This window comes from Gymnoscopelus braueri, assembly GCF_963280865.1.
Source record: "Gymnoscopelus braueri genome assembly, chromosome: 7".
Lineage (NCBI taxonomy): Eukaryota > Metazoa > Chordata > Actinopteri > Myctophiformes > Myctophidae > Gymnoscopelus > Gymnoscopelus braueri.
Window position 1 is genome coordinate 11,314,203 of NC_137608.1, and position 27,886 is coordinate 11,342,088.

General features: G+C 39.1%; 1 protein-coding gene across 3 annotated transcripts; it reads left to right on the top strand.

Moving 5' to 3' along the window:
• The first annotated feature begins 980 nt into the window (after window positions 1–980).
• On the top strand, window positions 981–27,837 carry LOC308089340 (uncharacterized protein). 3 transcript variants are annotated; one of them, XM_080434009.1, is made up of 27 exons: window positions 985–1,097; window positions 3,203–3,232; window positions 3,703–3,738; window positions 4,069–4,281; window positions 5,068–5,103; window positions 5,518–5,550; window positions 10,137–10,172; window positions 10,736–10,768; window positions 11,368–11,580; window positions 12,088–12,123; window positions 12,689–12,721; window positions 13,321–13,533; window positions 14,041–14,076; window positions 14,642–14,674; window positions 15,274–15,486; window positions 17,340–17,375; window positions 18,436–18,468; window positions 20,796–20,843; window positions 21,942–21,974; window positions 22,063–22,173; window positions 22,351–22,398; window positions 23,489–23,521; window positions 23,610–23,675; window positions 23,852–23,893; window positions 25,552–25,596; window positions 26,894–26,991; window positions 27,257–27,837. In XM_080434009.1, exons 1-27 carry the CDS (start codon window positions 1,067–1,069, stop codon window positions 27,329–27,331), a joined length of 1,893 nt encoding a protein of 630 aa, XP_080290135.1. In that variant the 5' UTR covers window positions 985–1,066; the 3' UTR covers window positions 27,332–27,837. The 3 variants fall into 3 exon arrangements, with proteins under 3 accessions (XP_080290137.1, XP_080290136.1, XP_080290135.1); XM_080434010.1 differs by lacking the exons at window positions 10,137–10,172; window positions 10,736–10,768 and having other exon boundaries at window positions 983–1,097; XM_080434011.1 differs by lacking the exons at window positions 23,489–23,521; window positions 23,610–23,675; window positions 23,852–23,893; ... (1 more) ...; window positions 26,894–26,991; window positions 27,257–27,837 and adding an exon at window positions 22,524–23,072 and having other exon boundaries at window positions 981–1,097.
• Window positions 27,838–27,886: the final 49 nt, after the last annotated feature.

Here is a 27,886-nt window from a genome sequence, read left to right on the forward strand (position 1 = left end):
CGTCCTAGGCAGGTTTGGTAATTGGAAAAAAATATGTTTTTTACATCCTAGGCAGGGAATGAGTTAAATACTCTCAGTTCCTTTTATTTCTAAAATAGGTCCATCCTGGCCTTGGTCCATGTCAAAAGTAGGCTACTGCACATATCTACAGGATATCACATGATCAAATGCTGGCTGCAGCTTGACAAGAAGTTCAAAGGTGACAACAAGGAACTTTCCACTCAGTCTTAATACCAAGAAGAAGCGTCACAGGAAAGGTGGGCTGCTGGCATATCACACCTTTTTTTTTCAGTTTTTCCTCTCACACATGTGTGAACACACTTTTTTAAGTCAACTTATACTGAGTTTTGCCTTATTTTTGTGTTTCTTATTTGTTGTTTGTGTCTGTCCAGCCCTTTTATAGAATTTAACTGGTCTTTTTTTATTTTCTCATCATTGGATTCTATTGTGTTTTTTTGTGTAGTTCAGATATTGACTTGTTGTGGAGGTTAGTCACCCGTGGTGAGGTCTCTTCAACGGTTGCTGTGGTTTAACCCATTGAAACCGGGAAAGCTTCTGTGTCATCTGTGCCAGAGGCTGTGCTGTCAAAGGGTTGAGTGAGTGGTGCACAACTGCACGTACGAAAAATGAAAACGAGATCTGTGATAAGGAATGATTTAAAAACACCCCCAAAGGGATGTGTGTGCGTCTACTCCTTTTTTGCCTCAAATCGTGTGTGTGTGTGTGTGTGTGTGTGTGTGTGTGTGTGTGTGTGTGTGTGTGTGTGTGTGTGTGTGTGTGTGTGTGTGTGTGTGTGTGTGTGTGTGTGTGTGTGTGTGTGTGTGTGTGTGTGTGTGTGTGTGTGTGTGTGTGTGTGTGTGTGTGCGCGCGCTATGGATGGAAAGAAACAAACAAACAAACAAACAAACATGGGGAGATATGTTGATGACAGCTTCCTGTCAGAATGTCAGGGAGGAAGGTGTGGTTACACAGAAACCACTCCCTCGTGAAACAAAACAGAAAGTGACTGGATCCCAGTATCATCCACTTAACAGTCCTGACATCTACAGACATATAGATCTTAACAATGATGCTGTTCACCCTGCTCTGGATGTCAGGTATGACTCTGTTTTAATAATGTGTGTGTGTGTGTGTGTGTGTGTGTGTGTGTGTGTGTGTGTGTGTGTGTGTGTAATATAGCAGGCATTTCTATGCCTGCTATATTAGACCTAGAACATCAAAGGTGTAACAAAGTTGAATAAACCGCTCAAAAGAATTCTGCTCTTTGAGTCAATGAAGCTAATGGAGCAATTAAAAGAGTTGAGATTTGCTAATTATAATAATAATAATACATCCAATTTATATAGTGCTTTTCTTGGTACTCAAAGTCGCTTTACAAAACAGAAACAAATCAAAGAAACAACTTTATTAAGACATTAAAAAGATAAAGAAAAACATTTAAATTAAAAGGCAAAGGGGTCAGAATTAGGCAGGGAAAGTCTGAAAAGGTGGGTTTTGATGGAGGCTTTGAGCAGGGCAAGGGGGTGGAGGCGGCTTTGATGTGAGTTGCAACTGACAGTGGTGGAAAGTAACTAAGTACATTTACTTAAGTACTGTACTTACCTACATTATCCACTTCAACTCTGTATACATTTCGGCCATTTGAAAATAACTGATCTACAAGCCCACAATGCGTTGCGGTGCGACGCATTGTGAGCTTGTAGATCTGCTATTTTCAAAAGATTTTTATACATTTGAAAACTTGACATGGGACATTCTGCATAATGAGTACTTTTACTTTTGGTACTTTAAGTACATTCTTATGCCAACACTTTTGTACTTTTACTCAAGTACATTTTTAATTCCGGCCTTTTACTTGTAACGGAGTATTTCTACATTGCAGTACTCATACTTTTACTTAAGTAAAGCACTTGAGTACTTTTTCCACCACTGGCAACTGAGAAAGCCCCGTCAACCCAAGTCCGTTAATTACCATCGTCTCTGTCAGCTCACTAGGCGCCATCATTAAATATAAATTAATTCCAATGTTGATTCACCTGCATATTTTATTTTGATCCTTTTTAGGTGATGTTGGATAAGACTTACATGTTGAATCTATTCTAATCCTACTTTTTGACCAGTTCTGATTAGAACCTGTGGTGTATGGATGTACCGTACGTACTTGAACATACCAGTCAGGCAGTATATCAGTCCTGTCCAGATGAAACATGTCAGATTATAAAGTTGTAGGCATGACAGATTTACCTTCGATCACTCCACTTTTGACCTTGCTGTCTGTATATATATTAAAAAAAACTATACCGTAAAACCCTGGGTACTACACTAACAGACCTATCCTAATTGAAATATGTGACGGGAAGAACCAATAGGGGAGATACAGATGCCCAAAATACAGAAAGATCCAAACTGTGGCACAACTTGGAATAACAGTAGAAATCTTTTCTTTTACATACTGTAGTAATTTGTATGTAAAGTAATTGTAAAGTAATTGCAATCTCATACATAATCGATTAGTGGTGGTGAAACAATTAAATCTAAAATTAATTTTTCATGTTACTAAGATGATGAAGATTCTCTGATATTATTTGATTTAAACCCACTTCACACATCCTGTGTGCCTACTACCATTTAAAACAATCTTTGTGGGTGTAAATCATTATGTGAAGAAGAAAGTGCATCCTGTTGTGTCCAAACTCCAAACAGGAAGGAGCAGTGGTCTTTTATAGATTTTAGTACTTGATTTAAAATTTCATATTCAGTCCCAGGGCCGGATACAGAAATTATTAATTGGGGGGGCGGCTTCCTCGGCGCCGCGCGAAGCGTGGCGGCGAAAAAAATTGTTGGCATTTTTTTTTCTGCTGTTTGTGTAATACTGCTTCCTATTGTTTAGGAGTAGTACTGCATGTGTGTGTGTGTGACTGTGTGTGTGGAAAATCAGGGCAGAGGATTATTTGAATTGTGCGATGATACATGATGGAATATGATTAAGGATTATTTTGATTATGGTAAGCTCACATTTCATATCATGACATAAATGTAACTTTCACAAGCACAAGGAGGGCAGTCAGGGCATTTGGGGGGGCATTGCCCCCCCTTGCCCATGCCTAGATCCGGCCCTGTTCAGTCCCATTCATTTCCCATGATACAGTGCAAAATGAAAGATGATGGATATACTTTAACATTCTCATTTATTGCATTTCAGCAATGCTACTGACACCTGTAAAAATGCAGAGTAAGTACATCCTTTATGTCCTTTACAACCGTGTGGCATCAGGTTCTTCTGACAATGACCACTACAAAAAGCCACTCAACAGAGAGTAGAAATGGACCTGTGATTTTGGATGTTTATACAGTAGATTTGATCCAGAAATAGTAGTTACACAGTAGTTCAGCAATGCATCCTGAACAGACTTAAGCCCTGTTCTGTAGACTAGAGAAGGTACAAACCAGACATAGCATATATCATTACAGTCAATGTCCTGTCATCTTTATGTAGATGTGTGTGAAGGAGAAAGTACATCCTTATTCATTCAGGCAAATATTAGTTCCTGTTCTGTTCAAACAGGAAGTAGCCGTGGTCTTTTAGGAACATATTTAGTAGCTTACTTGATTTCATCTTTAATATTCCTTTGATTTCCAATGGTACCATGCAAAAAGAAAGATGACAAATAAACTTTAACATTCTCATTTATTGCATTTCAGCTATCCAAAACAAAACGACACCTGTAACAATGCAGAGTAAGTACATTCTTTTTGTCCTTTACTCCTGTGCAAGTTCTTCTTCTTAGACAAACTCCAAAACAATGACCTTTAGTTAATTTGATTGACACATGGGATCTTGCCAAAGTAGGATAAAAAAATAAAACAATACAAAAAAACATACAAACCCATAATCCTACTATTTCACCCAGTTCTGATTAGACCCTGTGGTGTATGGGTGTACCGTGCTTGAACATTATATACAGTATATTGCTCCTGTCCAAATGAAACATGTCATGGAAGTAAGGCCTGATTTTATTTGATGCAATAATCCATTGTATCCTGAGAATCTCCAATCTTTGTTTGCAGACAACGACAGCTGCCCATGTCCCTGCTCACAGTTACCACACGTGGAATCTGCTGAACCTCCAGATGCAGTGAATTGTTGTCAAATTGACGGCAGCTACCGGTACAGGTGTATTGGTGGTTACGTGAGTGAGACAGGCACCTCCGACCTCGTCAAGTGCAAGAAGACTAAAAACGTTGGACAGTGGACAAAGAAGCCCAGTCTCATTTGTAGACGTAAGATGTAATTCTCATGTGTGGCTGAACTCAAATGTTTTTGGTATGGGGGTAATTCATTAATGACCTCTGAACCCCAAAATTAGTGAATTAACAGGCTGTTCAGTGGTTTTACATCTCTCATAATGCCTTGCAATTCTCCATTATGATGATTGCCAGGAATACTGTATATTCCTGAATGGGTTTTAAGCCTGGTTTATACATATTCTTATTGTAACGCTTAACCACATTCAGCCTTGTAGATTGTGAAACCATTGAATACCATTAAAGTCAATGTCCTGAAGTCATCTTTATGTATTGATTGATTGAATTGATTGATTGATTGATTGATTGATTGATTGAAATTTTTATTAGGCAAAAGAATGTTAAACAACACAGTTACATTTATAATGCTTTTGTCTAAAAGGTCCGGCCAAAAAAGTCCTTGCGGACTTGTTTCCGTAGACATATATAGTAGCAACCAAACAGTTCAAAAATCAACATGAAAATACAGATAATACAGAAAAAATACCACTATGTACAAAAAAAAGCATGAAAAAATACAAAAATATGTACAAAAAAGGGGGGGGGGATGTAGATGTGTGTGAAGGAGAGAGTACTACCTTATTCATTCAGGCAAATAATAGTTCCTGTTGTGTTCAAACAGGAAGGAGCCTCGGTGTTTTATAGGAACATATTTAGTACTTGATTTCATCTTTAATATTCATCCCCATTAATTTCCCATGAGTACCATGCAAAATGATAGATGACGAATAAACGTTAATATTCTCATTTATTGCATTTCAGCTACCCCGAAACTACCGCCACCTGTAACAACGCAGAGTAAGTACATTCTTTATGTCCTTTACTCCTGTGTGTCATCAGGTTCTTCCTCTTAGACAAACTTACTTGAACATTATATACAGTGTATCGCTCCTGTCAAAAATAAACATATCAGATTATAAAGTTGTAGGCATGACATATTTACCCCCTATAGCTCCCCTTTTGACCTCGCTGTATATTAAAAACAATAACATGAAACAAAACCCTGGGTACTACATTAAGATAGCCTGGAAACCAGACAAATCTGCCAGTACGAAAAAAATAAAGTAGCCACTCTTCAGATTTGGTCTGGTATTTTATAGATTTTAGTACTTGATTTCATCTTTATTATTCAGTCCCATTCATTTCCCATGAGCACTGTGCAAAATGATAGATGATGGATATACTTTAGCATTCTCATTTATTGCATTTCAGCAACACAACTGCCACCTGCAACAACAATGCAGAGTAAGTACATCCTTTATGTCCTTTAAAACTGTGTTCAGATTTGGTCTGGCCCCGATCGGTTGTGATTAGATTTCCTTGCCCCCGAAGTTGTGGGGCACCAATCAGGGCCCAGTATGCAAATATGGGGCGGGATAATCACCAGAGGCATTTTTTTTATTCTCCCCTTGGAAATCCAATCCAATCCACTTTATTTATATAGCACATTTTAAAACTTGTTCAGGGTTAACAAAGTGCTGTACAGAAAAAAACAAATACACTGGGACAGTTACTTTGAGTATTCAGAAAAGCGCTATATAAATTCCAGGTATTATTATTATTATTATCACTGAAAATACGATGCAGCCGCGTCAGCAGACAGTGAAACAAAACATAGACCACAGAAACACTCAAACAGGGTCAAACGCCAAGGCATAAAGGTGGGACTTAAGGCGAGATTTAAAAGTATCGATGGTGGGGCCGTGGGGCCAGTTAATTAAAAAGTTTCAACTGGCCCACAGACCGCAGTGACCTAGGGGGGTTATACACCTCTAGGAGTTCAGATAAATACTGAGGTGCCAGGCCATTCAGTGATTTAAAAACAAACAATAAAATCTTAAAATCTATTCTAAAGCGAACTGGAAGCCAGTGAAGTGAAGCCAGAATCGGTGTAATGTGGTCATGCTTGCGGGTTCCCGTTAGGAGACGTGCCGCTGCGTTTCGGACTAGCTGTAAACGTGCAATGGAGGCTTTGTTAACAACATAAAGTGCATTACAGTAGTCCAAGCGTGTGGTGATAAAAGCATGAATGGCACGCTCAAAATCATTAAAAGAAAGTACAGACTTGATTTGGGCGAGCAGCCTTAGATGATAAAAGCTGGACCTTACCACAGCATTTATCTGTTTATCAAGTTTGAGCACATTGTCAAATTTGACACCAAGATTTGAGACAACGGATTTAACATAAGGCTGCAGGGAACCAAGGTCAGAGGGAACAACACCAGGACCACTAGGCCCAAATACTATGACCTCTGTTTTACTCTCATTTACACTTAGAAAGTTAAGAGCCATCCAAGCCTTAAAGGGATATTTCACTTTAAAAAAAACTTTTGGTCATTTTATCGTCTACTCAGGCCTTTGTGAGCCCCCCAAACAGTTTTTAAGTTGCTCGATTCAGTATTTAGACATTTGATATTCATTTTATCAGACACGCCCCCTTCCTATACAAACCCATTGTAACTTCAAACTCCATTTTAACCATGTTAGATTCATCAAAAACACCAGTCCTTGGTTCTGGTGACTCACCCTGCCCCCCTAATACGTGAGGGGGCCGTGTTTTTTCAATTACTTTTTTCATTTATTTTAAATATATTTTTTTGAAAATTGAAAAAATTAAATACAATAAAAAAATCACACCCAGTGTGAAGTGGGTGGTGTCTTGCTAGCTAATCACAATACTGAATGGAGTAGTGTGATTAGTAGTGTGAGTAAGTGTGATTCACTTAAAAAAAAACATAAATGTGTTTTTTTTAAGTGCATAGTCCTATTTATAGGGCTATGCACATGTGTCATGTTTCCCTAGCCAATCACAGTCCTGAATAGACTGTGATTGGCCAATCACGGTGCAGGGTTAGGGGGGTACACTGGTGGCCAATCACAGCGCAGGATTTGGTGTGCAAATATCCAAACCTCACATATAGGGGCGGTTTCACCGCCCAAGAATTTAATTGAAAAAGTAATTTGTGATAACACAGTTTTCTTTGAAAGGAAGGATCTTTGAAATGAATGGAAGCTTTGAAATAGGTCTGTAATTTGCTAGAAGAGAGGTATCCAGATTAGGTTTTTTAATCAATGGTGCCACAACTTCTTTTTTTTAAATAAACTTGTACAGTACAACACCTGAAGCTAGGCTGCTATTTATGATGTTATGGACACTAGGCCCAATGGTCTCCCAGACCTCCTTAAAGAGGTGAGTGGGGATAGCATCTGTGGGACAGGATGAGGTTTTGAGTTGGATGACCATTTCACTGAGTTTTGAAAAGGACACAGGGTTGAAATGGCTAAATACAGTTGTGCAGGTGACAGCCACAGAGGGGTCAAAGGCAGGGGGGAGATGTGTGCTCTGATGGTAGTGACCTTGTCTACAAAATAGCAAAGACATTTTTCACAGACCTCAAGAGACGCTTCCAAACAAGTGGGCTGGGGAGGATTTAGCAGCTGTTCGATCATTTTAAAAAGAACACGTGGTTTATCAACATTTTTGGAAATGACATCGGAGAAATGCCTTGACTTTTCAGCTTTGACAGTACTCTGATGTTTTTCCAACACTCTTTTAAAATGTCATGTGACACATGGAGCCTGTCCTTCCTCCACCTGCGCTCAGCTCTCCGGCACTCTCTCCTGGCAGCACGGGTGGTGTCGTTTAGCCAAGGCTCAGACCTAGGTCTGGGGCGCATAGTTTTTAGCGGCGCAACAGCGTCCAGAATGCCGACACAAGTGGAGAGAAAGGACGATGTAAGTTGCTCAGTGTCTAGACCCTCAGTGAAACCATTTTCAGCCTGAGCAACAATAGCAAAGGCAGAAGAAAAAAGCGCAACGGTACCAGGTTTCAACACGCGGCACTGGCGTGCAGGAGCTCAATACAAAATAAAAAATGACAGGAAAATGATCAGAGAGGACTGGAGCAAGCCGTAAGAAATGACAAGATCAAGCATATGCCCGAGCTCGTGTGGCGGCTCAGTGACATGCTGAACAAGGTTAAAAGCATCAAGTACATCCAAGAAATCTTTAGCCAGTGGCTTAGAGATACAACAGACATGCACGTTCAGATCTCCAACAATTAAGATTTTATCGTACTTAATCAGAGCACCAGCCAAGAAATCGGAGAAGTCCTTTATTTAGTCCTTATTGTATTTCGGTGGCCGGTAGATCACCACACATAGAACCGGGTCGGAGCGACGCAGCTCAAACAAACTCAATTAAAATGAGGAGAATGACAGCGGTGGCATGGGCTTACAATAAAGACTGTCTTTAAAAATTGTTGCTATTCCTCCTGCACGACCTGTAGTCCTGGGAAAGTTTATAACAGTACAGTCGGTAAGAGTTCGGTGAAGGGAGCAGACTCACCCGGTTTCACCCATGTTTCCGTCACAAAGAGAATATCCAACGCGTGCGAGGAGAATAGATTATTCAGGATAAAGGTCTTATCCTTCACCGATCTTATGTTCAGCAACGCACATCTGGTTGTAGCGGGGGATTCCGCCACACGAGTCGCCCGGCTCAGCGACTTGAGGTTGCCGTGATTAACTCCACCAAGATGCCGGGGGCGAGGCAGAACAGGGCGCAGGCCTTGGAGCTCTTCATACGGGTCAACAACAGGTACCAGCCAGGTACGAACCAGGGAGTGGGCGGGTCGGGAAGTGAGGCGGCGAAGGCATGCTCTGTAATCCTGTGGAGTGCTGCGGTAAAACTGAGCTGATTCAGGGGGGAGCGCAAGCCAGGCTTTGACCCGGACTAGCCGGCCGGTTCTTGTCCCTCTGCGCCTGTGACGTTTACGCCTCCGGGGAAATGAGTCCTTAGCATGCAGTAGGTATGAGGGTATTTCCGGTAAGTGCGGGGGAGCAAAATTCCTTTGTTCATCATGGCCAAGTTCCACCAAACAGTCCACAGAAGCCTTGATTTTCAAAAGCTCCAGACGGTCATAGACCAGGAGAGAGTCGATGGTCCTTGTGACAGACGCTAACAGGAGAACATACAACAGTAGGACACAGACAGAGAGCCTCAGACAGCCTGCCAACCACACTGGCGCCATCATGATCTGTCATCATGCAGGAAATGCAGGTTTCTCAAAGAGATTCCAAACTAATATCTACGCAGTGATATTATTCTGGCCATGCCAGGCTAACATTAACAGACCTATCCTAATAGAAATCTTTATATGTTTTTGTATGACAAAGTAAAGTCATTGCAATCTCATACATAATCCATTAGCGGTGATGAAACAATAAAAACATAATTTTATTTTTCATGCAAATAAGACGATGATGATTTCGATAATAAGACTAAAAACGTTGGACAGTGGACAAAGAAGCCCAGTCTCATTTGTAGACGTAAGATGTAATTCTCATGTGTGGCTGAATTGAAATGTTTTTGGTATGGGGGTAATTCATGAATGACCTTTGAACCCTAACACAAGTGAAGTAACATAGGCTGTTCAGTGGTTTTACATCTCTCATAATGCCTTGCAATTCTCCATTATGATGATTGCCAGGAATAATGTATATTGCTGAATGGGTTTTAAGCCTGGTTTATACATATCATTATTGTAACGCTTAACCACATTCAGCCTTGATGATTGTGAAACCATTGAATAGCATTACAGTCAATGTCCTGAAGTCATGTAGATACGTGTGAAGGAGAAAGTACATCCTTATTCATTCAGGCAAAAAATAGTTCCTGTTGTGTTCAAACAGGAAGGAGCCGTGGTCTTTTAGGAACATATTTAGTACTTGATTTCACCTTTAATATTCATCCCCATTAATTTACCATGAGTACCATGCAAAATGATAGATGACGAATAAACGTTAACATTCTCATTTATTGCATTTCAGCCATCACGAAACTACCGCCACCTGTAACAACGCAGAGTAAGTAAATTTTTTATGTCCTTTACTCCTGTGCGTCATCAGGTTCTTCTTCTGAGACAAACTCCAAAACAATGACCTCTAGTTAATTTGATTGACACATGGGATCTTGCCAAAGTAGGATAAAAAAATAAAACAATAAAAAAAAACATACAAACCCATAATCTTACTATTTGACCCAGTTCTGATTAGACCCTGTGGTGTATGGGTGTACCGTGCTTGAACATTATATACAGTATATCGCTCCTGTCCAAATTAAACATGTCAGATTATAAAGTTGTAGGCATGACATATTTACCCCCTATAGCTTCGCTTTTGACCTCTCTGTATATTAAAAACAATACCATGAAACAAAACCCTGGGTACTACATTAACATAGCCTGGAAAACAGACAAATCTGCCAGTACGGAAAAAGAAAGTAGCCAATCTTCAGATTTGGTCTGTTATTTTATAGATTTTAGTACTTGATTTCATCTTTATTATTCAGTCCCATTCATTTCCCATGAGCACCGTGCAAAATGATAGATGATGGATATACTTTAACATTCTCATTTATTGCATTTCAGCAACACAACTGCCACCTGCAACAACAATGCAGAGTAAGTACATCCTTTATGTCCTTTACAACTGTGTGGTATCAGGTTCTTCTGAAACTAACTCTAGAACAATGACCTCTACAAAAGCCACTCAACAGAGAGTAGAAATGGACCTGTGCTTATGGCTGTTTATGGATTTGATCCAGTTTTTGTGAAATAGTAGTTCAACAGTAGGTCAGCAATGCATCCAGGAATTCAGGAACAGACTCAAGCCCTGTTCTGTAGACTAGAGAATACAAACCAAACATATCTTTTTTTTTAACTGTAGGAGGCAGGCAATTTAGTTTAGGGACAACAAGACAAGATAATCTGTGGACAGGCTGCTTTTGACGTCTTGGTCTACTGAGAGATCATTATTTTTACAATAAAATTGGCAATTATATATTTTTGCAATATTTCTTTCGTATACTTTATATTGATCCTACATATTTGCATATTTTTTTAGGCCAAAGAAAAGTAATCGTAATCTTATTGTGATTAGCGGCGGCAAGCCAATTAAGCTTAATTAGGATTTTCATGAAAGTAAGACCTGATTTTATTTGATCCGACCACTCGATGCAATAATCCATTGTATCCTGAGAATCTCCAATCTTTGTTTGCAGGCAACGACAGCTGCCCATGTCTCTGCTCACAGTTACCACACGTGGAATCTGCTGAACCTCCAGATGCAGTGAATTGTTGTCAAATTGACGGCAGCTACCGGTACAGGTGTATTGGTGGTTACGTGAGTGAGGCAAGCACCTCCGACCTCGTCAAGTGCAATAAGACTAAAAACGTTGGACAGTGGACAAAGAAGCCCAGTCTCATTTGTAGACGTAAGATGTAATTCTCATGTGTGGCTGATTTGAAATGTTTTTCGTATGGGGGTAATTCATTAATGACCTTTGAACCCCAACACAAGTGAAGTAACATAGGCTGTTCAGTAGTTTTACATCTCTCATAATGCCTTGCAATTCTCCATTATGATGATTGCCAGAGATACTGTATATTGCTGAATGGGTTTTAAGCCTGGTTTATACATATTATTATTGTAACGCTTAACCACATTCAGCCTTGAAGATTGTGAAACCATTGAATAGCATTACAGTCAATGTCCTGAAGTCATCTTTATGTAGATGTGTGTGAAGGAGAAAGTACATCCTTATTCATTCAGGCAAATAATAGTTCCTGTTGTGTTCAAACAGGAAGGAGTCGTGGTCTTTTAGGAACATATTTAGTACTTGATTTCATCTTTAATATTCATCCCCATTAATTTCCCATGAGTACCATGCCAAATGATAGATGACGAATAAACGTTAACATTCTCATTTATTGCATTGCAGCCATCCCGAAACTACCGCCACCTGTAACAACGCAGAGTAAGTAAATGTTTTATGTCCTTTACTCCTGTGCGTCATCAGGTTCTTCTTCTGAGACAAACTCCAAAACAATGACCTCTAGTTAATTTGATTGACACATGGGATCTTGCCAAAGTAGGATAAAAACATTTAACGATAAAAAAAAAACATACAAACCCATAATCTTACTATTTGACCCAGTTCTGATTAGACCCTGTGGTGTATGGGTGTACCGTGCTTGAACATTATATACAGTATATCGCTCCTGTCCAAATTAAACATGTCAGATTATAAAGTTGTAGGCATGACATATTTACCCCCTATAGCTCCCCTTTTGACCTCGCTGTATATTAAAAACAATACCATGAAAGAAAACCCTGGGTACTACATTAACATAACCTGGAAACCAGACAAATCTGCCAGTACGAAAAAATGAAAGTAGCCAATCTTCAGATTTGGTCTGGTATTTTATAGATTTTAGTACTTGATTTCATCTTTATTATTCAGTCCCATTCATTTCCCATGAGCACCGTGCAAAATGATAGATGATGGATATACTTTAACATTCTCATTTATTGCATTTCAGCAACACAACTGCCACCTGCAACAACAATGCAGAGTAAGTACATCCTTTATGTCCTTTACAACTGTGTGGCATCAGGTTCTTCTGAAACTAACTCTAGAACAATGACCTCTACAAAAGCCACTCAACAGAGAGTAGAAATGGACCTGTGCTTATGGCTGTTTATGGATTTGATCCAGTTTTTGTGAAATAGTAGTTCAACAGTAGGTCAGCAATGCATCCAGGAATTCAGGAACAGACTCAAGCCCTGTTCTGTAGACTAGAGAATACAAACCAAACATATCTTTTTTTTTAACTGTAGGAGGCAGGCAATTTAGTTTAGGGACAACAAGACAAGATAATCTGTGGACAGGCTGCTTTTGACGTCTTGGTCTACTGAGAGATCATTATTTTTACAATAAAATTGGCAATTATATATTTTTGCAATATTTCTTTCGTATACTTTATATTGATCCTACATATTTGCATATTTTTTTAGGCCAAAGAAAAGTAATCGTAATCTTATTGTGATTAGCGGCGGCAAGCCAATTAAGCTTAATTAGGATTTTCATGAAAGTAAGACCTGATTTTATTTGACCCGACCACTCGATGCAATAATCCATTGTATCCTGAGAATCTCCAATCTTTGTTTGCAGGCAACGACAGCTGCCCATGTCTCTGCTCACAGTTACCACACGTGGAATCTGCTGAACCTCCAGATGCAGTGAATTGTTGTCAAATTGACGGCAGCTACCGGTACAGGTGTATTGGTGGTTACGTGAGTGAGGCAAGCACCTCCGACCTCGTCAAGTGCAATAAGACTAAAAACGTTGGACAGTGGACAAAGAAGCCCAGTCTCATTTGTAGACGTAAGATGTAATTCTCATGTGTGGCTGATTTGAAATGTTTTTCGTATGGGGGTAATTCATTAATGACCTTTGAACCCCAACACAAATGAAGTAACATAGGCTGTTCAGTGGTTTTACATTTCTCATAATGCCTTGCAATTCTCCATTATGATGATTGCCAGAGATACTGTATATTGCTGAATGGGTTTTAAGCCTGGTTTATACATATTATTATTGTAACGCTTAACCACATTCAGCCTTGAAGATTGTGAAACCATTGAATAGCATTACAGTCAATGTCCTGAAGTCATCTTTATGTAGATGTGTGTGAAGGAGAAAGTACATCCTTATTCATTCAGGCAAATAATAGTTCCTGTTGTGTTCAAACAGGAAGGAGCCGTGGTCTTTTAGGAACATATTTAGTACTTGATTTCATCTTTAATATTCATCCCCATTAATTTCCCATGAGTACCATGCCAAATGATAGATGACGAATAAACGTTAACATTCTCATTTATTGCATTGCAGCCATCCCGAAACTACCGCCACCTGTAACAACGCAGAGTAAGTACATTTTTTATGTCCTTTACTCCTGTGCGTCATCAGGTTCTTCTTCTGAGACAAACTCCAAAACAATGACCTCTAGTTAATTTGATTGACACATGGGATCTTGCCAAAGTAGGATAAAAAAATTAAACGATAAAAATAAAACATACAAACCCATAATCTTACTATTTGACCCAGTTCTGATTAGACCCTGTGGTGTATGGGTGTACCGTGCTTGAACATTATATACAGTATATCGCTCCTGTCCAAATTAAACATGTCAGATTATAAAGTTGTAGGCATGACATATTTACCCCCTATAGCTCCCCTTTTGACCTCGCTGTATATTAAAAACAATACCATGAAAGAAAACCCTGGGTACTACATTAACATAACCTGGAAACCAGACAAATCTGCCAGTACGAAAAAAAGAAAGTAGCCAATCTTCAGATTTGGTCTGGTATTTTATAGATTTTAGTACTTGATTTCATCTTTATTATTCAGTCCCATTCATTTCCCATGAGCACCGTGCAAAATGATAGATGATGGATATACTTTAACATTCTCATTTATTGCATTTCAGCAACACAACTGCCACCTGCAACAACAATGCAGAGTAAGTACATCCTTTATGTCCTTTACAACTGTGTGGCATCAGGTTCTTCTGAAACTAACTCTAGAACAATGACCTCTACAAAAGCCACTCAACAGAGAGTAGAAATGGACCTGTGCTTATGGCTGTTTATAGATTTGATCCAGTTTTTCTGAAATAGTAGTTCAACAGTAGGTCAGCAATGCATCCAGGAATTCAGGAACAGACTCAAGCCCTGTTCTGTAGACTAGAGAATACAAACCAAACATATCTTTTTTTTTAACTGTAGGAGGCAGGCAATTTAGTTTAGGGACAACAAGACAAGATAATCTGTGGACAGGCTGCTTTTGACGTCTTGGTCTACTGAGAGATCATTATTTTTACAATAAAATTGGCAATTATATATTTTTGCAATATTTCTTTCGTATACTTTATATTGATCCTACATATTTGCATATTTTTTTAGGCCAAAGAAAAGTAATCATAATCTTATTGTGATTAGTGGCGGCAAGCCAATTAAGCTTAATTAGGATTTTCATGAAAGTAAGACCTGATTTTATTTGACCCGACCACTCGATGCAATAATCCATTGTATCCTGAGAATCTCCAATCTTTGTTTGCAGGCAACGACAGCTGCCCATGTCTCTGCTCACAGTTACCACACGTGGAATCTGCTGAACCTCCAGATGCAGTGAATTGTTGTCAAATTGACGGCAGCTACCGGTACAGGTGTATTGGTGGTTACGTGAGTGAGGCAAGCACCTCCGACCTCGTCAAGTGCAATAAGACTAAAAACGTTGGACAGTGGACAAAGAAGCCCAGTCTCATTTGTAGACGTAAGATGTAATTCTCATGTGTGGCTGATTTGAAATGTTTTTCGTATGGGGGTAATTCATTAATGACCTTTGAACCCCAACACAAATGAAGTAACATAGGCTGTTCAGTGGTTTTACATCTCTTATAATGCCTTGCAATTCTCCATTATGATGATTGCCAGAGATACTGTATATTGCTGAATGGGTTTTAAGCCTGGTTTATACATATTATTATTGTAACGCAGAATCAGAATCAGAATCAGAATCAGTTTTATTGTCACATCACAGGTTTACAAGGTAAAAAAGTGGGTGAAATTCGTTTTTGTACATCGTTCCCATCGCAACGTTAGTTTCCATAGAAAGAAGAGGGGGGGGGGAGAAGAAGAGGGGGTGGGGGGCAAGTGGGAAGGAGATCAAAACAAGAGAGCAACAGAAGGCCAGACAAGTTATCTACATATTTACAAAGTACCTGAGATAATAAAAAAGTAAGTTGCCTGAGCATAGCAGCAATGTATGTATACTGTGCCTGTTATACTTATACTGTGCATGATATACATATGGACGTTAAGGTGCTTAGAGGAAAAGAGCACAATAAAAAAGACAAAAAAAGTCAGTGCGTTATACATGGGATTAAGGTGCAAAAGGTCAGTGCGTGTCCACCTAGGGTGGACTGACCCTAGTATAATCCGCAAGTAGCTCCATGAGGGAGTGCAACAAAAAGTCATTTGTACCTGGTGTAGTCCACAGGTGTGTCCGAGGGGGAGCTAAGTCCAAGTCATTGTCCCTGGTATAATCCACAGGTGTGTTCAGGAAGAGCCAGAAAAGTCTGCACCGCCTGTTGTCAGGCTGCTGAACAAGGCTTATGCCTCATTCAGGCTTATGCCTCATTCAGCATTCTGACAGCAGCCGGATTAAAACTGCACCAGAGCCTGGTGGTGGAACTCTTGATACTGCGGTAGAGCCCCTTGCCCGGTCGCAGTCGTTGTAGGGGTTTGAACAGTCTGTGACTTGGGTGGTGCTTGTCCTTGATGATGCGCTTGGCTTTGACCACGCACCGCTTTTTGTACAGTTCCTGGAGCGCTGGGAGCTCGCTTCCCATTATTCGCTCTGCCGATCGCACTACTTGCTGTAGGCTGATCTTTTCTCGGGCAGTGCAGTTCCCGTACCAGGCCGTGACACAGCCTGTTAGGATGCCTTCAACAGAACTGTTGTAATACAGCCTGAGGATGCGATGTCCTACTCCGAGCTTCTTCAGGCGGCGGAGCCAGTACAGTCGCTGCTGAGCCTTTTTCCTCACGTGTGTGGTGTGCGTCTCCCATTTGAGGTCCTCCTCGATGTGTACTCCGAGGAACTTGAACTCGCTGACCCTTTCCACTGCAGCACCGTCGATGAGGATGGGCGCATGGTCTCTCCGCGGCCTCCTGAAGTCCACGATCAGTTCTTTGGTCTTGTCGACGTTAAGAGAGAGGTTGTTCTCCCGGCACCAGAGTGCCAGTGAGTTGATCTCCTCTCTATAGTCAGACTCGTCGTTGTTGACGATTCGGCCTATCACTGTCGTGTCGTCCGCGTACTTTATTAACCACATTCGCTTAACCACATTCAGCCTTGAAGTTTGTGAAACCATTGAATAGCATTACAGTCAATGTCCTGAAGTCATCTTTATGTAGATGTGTGTGAAGGAGAAAGTACATCCTTATTTATTCAGGCAAATAATAGTTCCTGTTGTGTTCAAACAGGAAGGAGCCGTGGTCTTTTAGGAACATATTTAGTACTTGATTTCATCTTTAATATTCATCCCCATTAATTTCCCATGAGTACCATGCCAAATGATAGATGACGAATAAACGTTAACATTCTCATTTATTGCATTTCAGCCATCCCGAAACTACCGCCACTTGTAACAACGCAGAGTAAGTACATTTTTTATGTCCTTTACTCCTGTGCGTCATCAGGTTCTTCTTCTTAGACAAACTCCAAAACAATGACCTCTAGTTAATTTGATTGACACATGGGATCTTGCCAAAGTAGGATACAAAAATTAAACGATAAAAAAAAACATACAAACCCATAATCTTACTATTTGACCCAGTTCTGATTCGACCCTGTGGTGTATGGGTGTACCGTGCTTGAACATTATATATACAGTATATCGCTCCTGTCCAAATTAAACATGTCAGATTATAAAGTTGTAGGCATGACATATTTACCCCCTATAGCTCCCCTTTTGACCTTGCTGTATATTAAAAACAATACCATGAAAGAAAACCCTGGGTACTACATTAACATAGCCTGGAAACCAGACGAATCTGCCAGTACGGAAAAAAGAAAGTAGCCACTCTTCAGATTTGGTCTGGCCCCGCTCGGTTGTGATTGGATTTCCTTTCCCCCGAAGTTGTGGGGCACCAATCAGGGCCCAGTTTGCAAATATGGGGCGGAGGCATTTTTTTTATTCGCCCCTTGGAAATGCTGGTTCCTCACAGAGATTCCAAACTAATATCTACACAGTGATATTATTCTGGCCATGCCAGGCTCACATTAACAGACCTATCCTAATAGAAATCTTTATATGTTTTTGTATGACAAACTAAAGTCATTACAATCTCATACATAATCGATTAGCTGTGATGAAACAATAAAAACATAATTTTATTTTTCATGCAAATAAGACGATGATGATTTAGATTTTTCGATTTGATTTGACTCGACCACTTGTACAGACCGTCAACAGGTTTTGCGTCCTCTTCATGTGTCCTGTGTGCCTACTAACAAGGCCTTTAAAACAATCTTTATATGTGTAACTCAATTATGTGTGAAGGAAAAAGTGTCCAAACAGGAAGGAGCAACCTGGTATTTTATAGATTTTAGTACTTGATTTCATCTTTATTATTCAGCCCCATTCATTTCCCATGAGCACCGTGCAAAATGATAGATGATGGATATACCTTAACGTTCTCATTTATTGCATTTCAGCAACACAACTGCCACCTGCAACAACAATGCAGAGTAAGTACATCCTTTATGTCCTTTACAACTGTGTGGCATTAGGTTCTTCTGAAACTAACAATGACCTCTACAAAATCCACTCAACAGAGAGTAGACATGGACCTGTGCTTATGGCTGTTTATAGATTTGATCCAGTTTTGTTTTTCTGAAATAATAGTTCAACAGTAGGTCAACAATGCATCCAGAAACAGACTCACGTCCTGTTCTTTAGACTAGAGCAGTGGTTCTCAACCTGTGGTTCTCAAACAAGATTTTGGATGGGGGTCCCCAGATGACAGTGAAATTAAAATGTTAGGACTCCGCCAAAAACGTTTATAAACGTTTTTGAGAATTGAGCTATTGTCTGCCAAAAACGTTTATAAACGTTTTTTTTTTTTTTTTATCAAAAACTAAAAAAAACCTAAAAAAAAAACAGGAGATTACATTTTCCAAAATGTTGCTGTTCCATTCACTTCAATGTTAAAAAATAAACGGAGAAAAAAAATCCTATGTTTTACAATGTAAAATTTTTGAGTACTATTTTTGAAAAACCCTGGCAGTTTAAGAGTTAAGACCTATTTAATACCAAAAGAAAATAGAAAACATAATATTTTGGGGGTCACGGCCTGAAAAGGTTAAGAACCACTGGACTGGAGAAGGTACAAACCAGACAACATATTTATTTTAACTGTAGGAGGCAGGCATTGCTGTAATTCCGCTTTAGTTTAGGGACAACAAGACCAGATAATCTGTGAACTGACTGCATTTGACATCTTGGTCTACTGACTCATGAGAGAGCATTATTTTCCAATAAAATGGCCAATTAATTGTTTTGCACTATTTCTTTCGTATAGATATCGGGCCTACATATTTGCATATTTTTGTATGCCAAAGAAAAGTCATCGTAATCTTATTGTGATTAGTGTTAGCGAGCCAATTAAGCTTACAAAAGACAGAAATAAAAGAAAAAGACCATTACTGCATCAAAAGTAAACAACAAACTATAGGCTACTATAAAAACTGGTCAAACATTGGACAAATTTTCAAATAATATAAGAAAGGGGCAAAATGAATGAAAATAGCCTATCTAGATGTTGTTGTAGTTGTGAGCTTATCTGCTATTTTCACAATATTTATCTATGGAATTTATCTATTTTTTTAAGTAACTTAAACCTGCATATTGAATGCAAGGGAGTGAACACATCTCTGGTGTTTGAAATTATTGTGAAAAGCTTGTATTGTATGCCTTTTATATTAACAAAACATTAAGCTGATATTAAACTGACCGCTAGTTGTTTGTTTGTATACATGCACACCAATGTACTGTAGTAGTATTCCAGTCATGATTTCTCTCATGTAAGCATGATATAACCATTTATAGTAAACCAGATTAATAATAATAATAATAATAATAATAATAAACTTTATTTGTATAGCACCTTTCATGACATGAAATGCAGCTCAAAGTGCTTTACAGAGCAAGAATACAATTACAGTTAGAACCAATTCAACAATAAAGCAAACAAAAATAAAATAAAATAAAATAAAAGCAGTAAAATGCAGTAAAATGCAGTGGCCCTCGCCACTACACAACTACAACACAAATGGATATAACTTAAATGTAGTGACCACTGTCCTCTACAACACAGCTAAAGAAATATCCACACTTCACACAATTGCCAATATTACATGTGTACCTTGTGTACCTTAGTAATATATCTTCACACAATTGTCAATATTACACCTTAGTAATATATTTTCACTTAGTAATATTACACCTTAGTAATATATTTTCACTTAGTAATATTACACCTTAGTAATATATTTTCACCATGTTTACCACGTGTGGACTAGCCCAGGGGATCTGCTAACTTATCACATCCAAACCACACACCGTACACCCCTGAGAATGATATCGGGGTTATACAAGATATATAGACTAAACATAGACAAAAGGATCTGCCCTGGAGGGTCCACCACGTGTCGACGTGCCCCAGAGGATAATTCACTAAATCCTCCGGATGGAGTTATCAGACTCTTGTCTTTTAACTACCGTGACTCTCTCTTCCACTCACACAAAACAAAAGCAAAGGCATAAAACAACATTAAAATAGGGAATACAGTGAGGAATTAAAAATCAACCAAAGAATCTGCTAAAAGCAAGAGTGAAGTAATAGGTCTTGAGCTGTGCTTTAAAGCTATCGACTTAGTAATATTACACCTTAGTAATATATTTTCACCATGTTTACCACGTGTGGACTAGCCCAGGGGATCTGCTAACTTATCACATCCAAACCACACACTGTTGCAGAAAATGAACTGACCATTTGTTTTTTTTATGTCTTTAGAGCCTGAGGTTCCTAAGGAGGAGGTCAAACCAGTGGCTCCAGCAAAAGGTTTGTTTCAGCAGGATGTTCATTCTTAAAAAGGTTTTAATTTTTCCTTGTTGTATCAGGTATCAGGTGTATCTGACATCATTACTTAACTGTATGCGATCAGGTTTACACACTCGTTAATATAATATTGTAGCACCTGTGGTTTCCAAGGAAAAGCCTAAAGCATCTGTTGAAAAGAAGGGTAAAGTATATGACACGTGTGATATTTAGTGCTAATTTGTAAAATTGTACAAATGCACACAAACTGTCAACATTACTGAGAAGATGATGTAGTAATTGGCTTGTTTCCTAACAATTAGCTACTTATGATATGCTAAAAGCCTAAATCCTACCTATTGTGTCATGTCATCTATCTTGCATATATGCTACACTGTGTTGGCAACAAAACCCTCTTACAATTGTTTCTCTTTTATTGTTAATCAAGCATTTCTTTCAACATTTTCCTTTATGCGTTGGGAGTTAAACAATCATTAATAATACTGTAGCACCTGTGGTTTCCAAGGAAAAGCCTAAAGCAGCTGTTGAAAAGAAAAAAGGTTTATGACATAAGTATAATTAGCAATAAGTATATTGCTAATTATAAATTGCAATATTGTATAAATGCACTACATGATAATGACTCAATCGGTCATGCAAAGTGTGATAACATTAGTAAGATAGCATATCCGATGCAAGCATATCTGTTGGAGTAGTAACTAACTTGTTGCTTATAGAGATAAAGCAATGCATCTCAGTGCTCTGTAGAATTACATAATGCTGGATAGGGCCTGTAGCGTGACAAAGTAAGACATTTGTTGAAAATGTTCTCCTTTACTTGTGTGATTATTTCAGAGCCTAAGCTTACAGATAACAGAGACATCAAAATTACGACAGTTATTATTATTTATAGAGTTAAACGTTCAAGGCCTGTTTGGTAAATGTAAAAGAATTGGCTTCATACATCCATAATGTATTTGTACGGAAGCTGAAAAGCCAAAAACAAAGCTTGTGAAAGCACCGGAAAGAAAAAAGATGAAAGGTACAAAAGTAATGAAATACTCCACATCCATTATTCAGTATAATATTTATTGCTAATCGGGTGTTTTTTTCCTGTAATAGTGGCAAAGACAACCCCAACCCCAGTGATTAAAGGTACAGCCAACTTTATCCAGTAACTTTTAGGTCAATTATTTTGCTGAAACATCAAGTGCACAAGAGATAATTGTATCTGTTTTTGCAGAGGTTGTCCCACCGAAAAATGCTAGTCTAACAAAGAAGAGGGTCAAAGTTGTCCCACCGAAAAATGCTAGTCTAACAAAGAAGAGGGTCAAAGTTGTGCCACCGAAAAAAGGTATGTGTAGCTATTGTGAATAGTGACACCAATTCACAGTGTTTACATGCACACCAATGTAGAGGTATTCCAGTCATGATTTCTCTCATGTAAGCATGATATACCATTTATAGTAAACCAGATTAGGCTTACTGTTGCAGCAAATTAACTTACCAATTGTTGATTTTATGTCTTTAGAGCCTAAGGTTCCTAAGGAGGAGGACAAACCAGTGGCTCCAGCAAAAGGTTTGTTTCAGCAGGATGTTGATTCTTAAAAATGTTTTTATTTTTCCTTGTTAATCAGGTGTATCTGACATCATTACTTAACTGTATGCAATCAGGTTTACACACTCGTTAATATAATATTCTAGCACCTGTGGTTTCCAAGGAAAAGCCTAAAGCAGCTGTTGAAAAGAAGGGTAAAATATGTGACACGTGTGATATTTAGTAAAAGTGTACAAATGCACTATGCAGTAATGACACAAACTGTCAACATTAGTGAGAAGACATGTAGTAATTGGCTTGTTTCCTAACAATTAGCTAGTTACGATTATGCTAAAAGCCTAAATCCTACCTATTGTATATGTCATATATGTCATCTATATTGCATATACTGTATGCTACACTGTGTTGGCAACAAAACCCACTTACAATTGTTTCTCTTTTATTGTTAATCAAGCATTTCTTTCAACATTTTCCTTTATGCGTTGGAGTTAAACAATCATTAATTTAATACTCTAGCACCTGTGGTTTCCAAGGAAAAGCCTAAAGCAGCTGTTGAAAAGAAAAAAGGTTTATGACATAAGTGTGATATTGCTAATTATAAATTGCAATATTATGCACTACATGATAATGACTCAAACGGGCATGCAAAGTGTGATAACATTAGTAAGATAGCATATCCGATGCAAGCATATCTGTTGGAGTAGTAACTAACTTGTTGCTTATAGAGATAAAGCAATGCATCTCAGTGCTCTGTAGAATTACATAATGCTGGATAGGGCCTGTAGCACAACAAAGTAAGACATTTGTTGAAAATGTTCTCCTTTACTTGTGTGATTATTTCAGAGCCTAAGCTTACAGATAACAGAGACATTCAAAATTACGACAGTTATTATTATTTATAGAGTTAAACGTTCAAGGCCTGTTTGGTAAATGTAAAAGAATTGGCTTCATACATCCATAATGTATTTGTACGGAAGCTGAAAAGCCCAAAACAAAGCTTGTGAAAGCACCGGAAAGAAAAAAGATGAAAGGTACAAAAGTAATGAAATACTCCACATCCATTATTCAGTATAATATGTATTGCTAATCGGGTGTTTTTTTCCTGTAATAGTGGCGAAGACAACCCCAACCCCAGTGATTAAAGGTACAGCCAACTTTATCCAGTAACTTTTAGGCCAATTCTTTTGCTGAAACATCAAGTGCACAAGAGATAATTTTATCTGTTTTTGCAGAGGTTGTCCCACCGAAAAATGCTAGTCTAACAAAGAAGAGGGTCAAAGTTGTGCCACCGAAAAAAGGTATGTGTAGCTATTGTGTGATAGTGACACCAATTCACAGTGTTTACATGCTCACCAATGTAGAGGTATTCCAGTCATGATTTCTCATGTAAGCATGATATACCATTTATAGTAAACAAGATTAGGCTTACTGTTGCAGCAAATGAACTAACCATTTGTTGATTTGATGTCTTTAGAGCCTAAGGTTCCTAAGGACAAACCAGTGGCTCCAGCAAAAGGTTTGTTTCAGCAGGATGTCGATTCTTAAAAATGTTTTTATTTTTCCTTGTTATTCAGGTGTATCTGACATCATCACTTAACTGTATGCTATCAGGTGTACACACTCTTTAATATAATATTCTAGCACCTGTGGTTTCCAAGGAAAAGCCTAAAGTAGCAGTACCACCGCCGAGCGAAACCGAAACCAAAACACTGCAAGCCAACGCTGTGCTCCATTCTCTCTCACACACACACACACACACACACACACACACACACACACACACACACACACACACACACACACACACACACACACACACACACACACACACACCTACTGAACGCTTTTGTGGGTCTTTGCGAAATCCCGAAGTGGAGTTTTGGTCATTGGAACGGTGATGCACGTCACCCCTTTGTGAAGTGGGTATTTTCAAACCCTGGAGTGGATTTAGGGGAGCGTCAGAGTGTTTGTGTTGGAGCGCCTCAATGCGGCTGAAGAGTTCATGTGCAAACTCTTGCATGCGTGGCTGTGGCTTTACAGTTTTCCATTTTCCTTTGCCGTGTCTGTAGGTCTCCAGGGACCCCCAAGGGTCTCGCGGGACCCCCAAGGGGTCCGCTATGTTTCGCGGGGGTCCGAAGGGCTCCACCATGTTTCACGGGTGTCACAAGACTCCAAGGGGTCCGCGGAAAGAGGGGAGCACAGGACACTCAGCGTTGCCATGTCCTCTGATTATATGCGCATTTGCCTTACTTTTCACCACAGCGTTGCCATGTCTGAAAATCATAAGCGACTTTGCCCTACTTTCACACAATACTCTCTCTCACACTGTGAGGTGGCTGTAAGGTGGATCTGCGATGCAAAGTGGACGACGCGTCATGCTAGACGTACGCGACCCGAACTTCTAGTTTAGTAAAATTGTACAAATGCACTATGCAGTAATGACACAAACTGTCAACATTACTGAGAAGACATGTAGTAATTGGCTTGCTTCCTAACAATTAGCTTGTTATGATTATGCTAAAAGCCTAAATCCTACCTATTGTAAATGTCATATATGTCATCTATATTGCATATATGCTACACTGTGTTGGCAACAAAACCCACTTAGAATTGTTTCTCTTTTATTGTTAATCAAGCATGTCTTTCAACATTTTCCTTTATGCGTTGGAGTTAAACAATCATTAATGTAATACTGTAGCACCTGTGGTTTCCAAGGAAAAGCCTAAAGCAGCTGTTGATGACATAAGTGTGATATTGCTAATTATAAATTGCAATATTGTATAAATGCACTACATGATAATGACTCAAACGGTCATGCAAAGTGTGATAACATTAGTAAGAAAGCATATTGGAGTAGTAAGTAACTTGTTGCTTAACTAGAGATAAAGCAATGCATCTCAGTGCTCTGTAGAATTACATAATGCTGGATAGGGCCTGCAGTGCGACAAAGTAAGACATTTGTTGAAAATGTTCTCCTTTACTTGTGTGATTATTTCAGAACCTAAGCTTACAGATAACAGAAACAAATTGACAGTGTTTACATGCACACCAATGTAGTAGTATTCCAGTCATGATTTTTCTCATGTAAGCATGATACTGTATACCTATAGTAAACCAGATTAGGCTTACTGTTGCAGCAAATGAACTGACCATTTGTTGATTTTATGTCTCTAGAGCCTGAGGTTCCTAAAGACAAGGTCACAGTGGTTCCAGCAAAAGGTTTGTTGATTCTTAAAAATGATTTTATTTTTCCGACTTCCTATTTGGTTTAGGTCATGGCTCCAAAAGAGTTTTTTGTAAGTCGGAATAAAATACAGGTGTGTACCAATTTGCATGCATGTAGATGAAACCGCATTGTCGGGCTTGAAGCACAAACTTTTGTAGGGGGCGCTAATGAGCCATTAGGCCATGACCCTTTTAGAGACAACTAAATACGTAATTGTTCGCCACTGGTGATGTGTGTGCAATGTCGCGTATTTGGAGTACGTATTGCCCGTCAAAAACGTGATTCATTATTGGGAATAATTAAAACTGCAAGCAGCTCTGTCCACGTTAGGCTACATAGCTTAAGTGATTACAGCCTGTCCCTATTGGCCGTCTAAGTGCACCAATAATTTTTCGTAGGTTTTTGATGCTGGGAACTGCAGTTATGACTGTTTAAAGCCCAGCCAATAGGAATTATAGATCGGCTATTTTCACTTCCTGTTTGGCGTTGAAGTTTGACGCATTGCCACGTCACGCCTTTTTACGAGAACTCAAGCTTTTGATAGCTTTTCATCGTTAAGGTCTTTTGAGTACACTGAGCGAATTTGAGGCGGATCCGACAATCCGCATAGGAGGAGTTTGTTAGAGTGAAATTGCGCGAAATGCACAACAACGGCACTATAAATTCAAAATGTTTGACTAGGAAGTTACATAGGTTTTCGATGCTGGGAACTGGAGTTATGGCTGTTTAAAGCCCAGCCAATAGGAAAACAGAGGGGGCGGGGCTTAAGACATTTCAGCCTGTCCATATTGGCCGTCTAAATGCATCATCAGGTTCTTCTTCTGAGACAAACTCCAATACAATGACCTCTAGTTAATTTGATTCTCACATGGGATCTTTCCAAAGTACTTCACCACAGCGTTGCCATGTCTGAAAATCATAAGCGACTTTGCCCTACTTTCACACAATACTCTCTCTCACACTGTGAGGTGGCTGTAAAAAAACACAACAAACATACAAACCCATTAAGGCTACATAGCTAATCCTACTTTTTGACCCAGTTCTGATTAGACCCTGTGATGTATGGGTGTACCATGCTTGAACATACTAGTCAGGCACATATACAGTACTGTATATCGCTCCTGTCCAGATGAAACATGTCAGATAAAGTTGTAGGCATGACAGATTTATCATCTATAGCTCCCCTTTTGACCTTGCTGTATATTAAAAACAATACCATAAAATAAAACCCTGGGTACTACATTAATAGATCCATCCTAATTGAAATCTCTATCTCTATCTGGCCCTCAGTTTCTGAGGGCCAGCAGCAGGTGTTTGAGGTGGTGGTGGTGGTTCTGCTGCTGCTGCTGCTGCTGTGGTGCATCGTTGCCTTCTATTGTTTCTGGAGGGTAATGTATACTTTTTCATTCAATACAAGACTGGGATGTAATTGAGTTAAACTGTTTTTATGTCAGAGAGACAGATTCACCATTCAAAATTGTATTTGTTGCATCTCATATATGAGTAGGCCTACTCAAGAGTACAATTATTTGGTTTTGGTTCCTCAACATTGTAGCAGCGATAACAAATGTATAATTAAGAGTAACAACAACAACAACAAGGTAAGAAATCTGATCCAGTCAAAGTTAAAGTTGGATTCTATTGTTTCTCCAGGCCACCAGACGGCAGAGATCAGGAGCGAAGAACCTTTTTGATTCCAGTGCTGAAGAAAAAACAGATTTGTTATGATCGGCAAACCATAACGTGCATACTGTAGATGGTTTGCATTTAGTATTCTAAAGCAGTGCTTCTCAAACTTTTTCTCATCAAGGAGGACCCCCAAAATTATATGTATTTGGCTACGGACCCCCATCTGATTTTTTTGTGCCATGGGACCCCCAGAAGCAAAGATTATAGTGTTAAAAATGTTCGCTTTTTAAAAACAATATTCAAAGATTTGCACACATTTTCAATATTTTTCAAAAATAGCAGATATACAAGCTCATATAGCACGGCACTATGAGCTTGTTTATCTGCTATTTTTGAATAGCCAAAGTATAAAATATGGTTAAAGTGGTTAAAATGACTGTGATGCTGTATTAACTTATTTTGCTGGGGACCCCCTGGTACCCCCCCCCCCCCCCAGGGGGTCTTCTAGCCCATCCCTGTGTTGATTGCCTTGTTCCTAGAGTTTGGTTATCTCCTGGTGCTCCTCGTCTTCCCTGTTTTGGCGTTAATAAACACTTCTGAACCTGCTCTTGACTTGCATCCTGCATTTATTTTGGGTCCTACAATTTACAATTT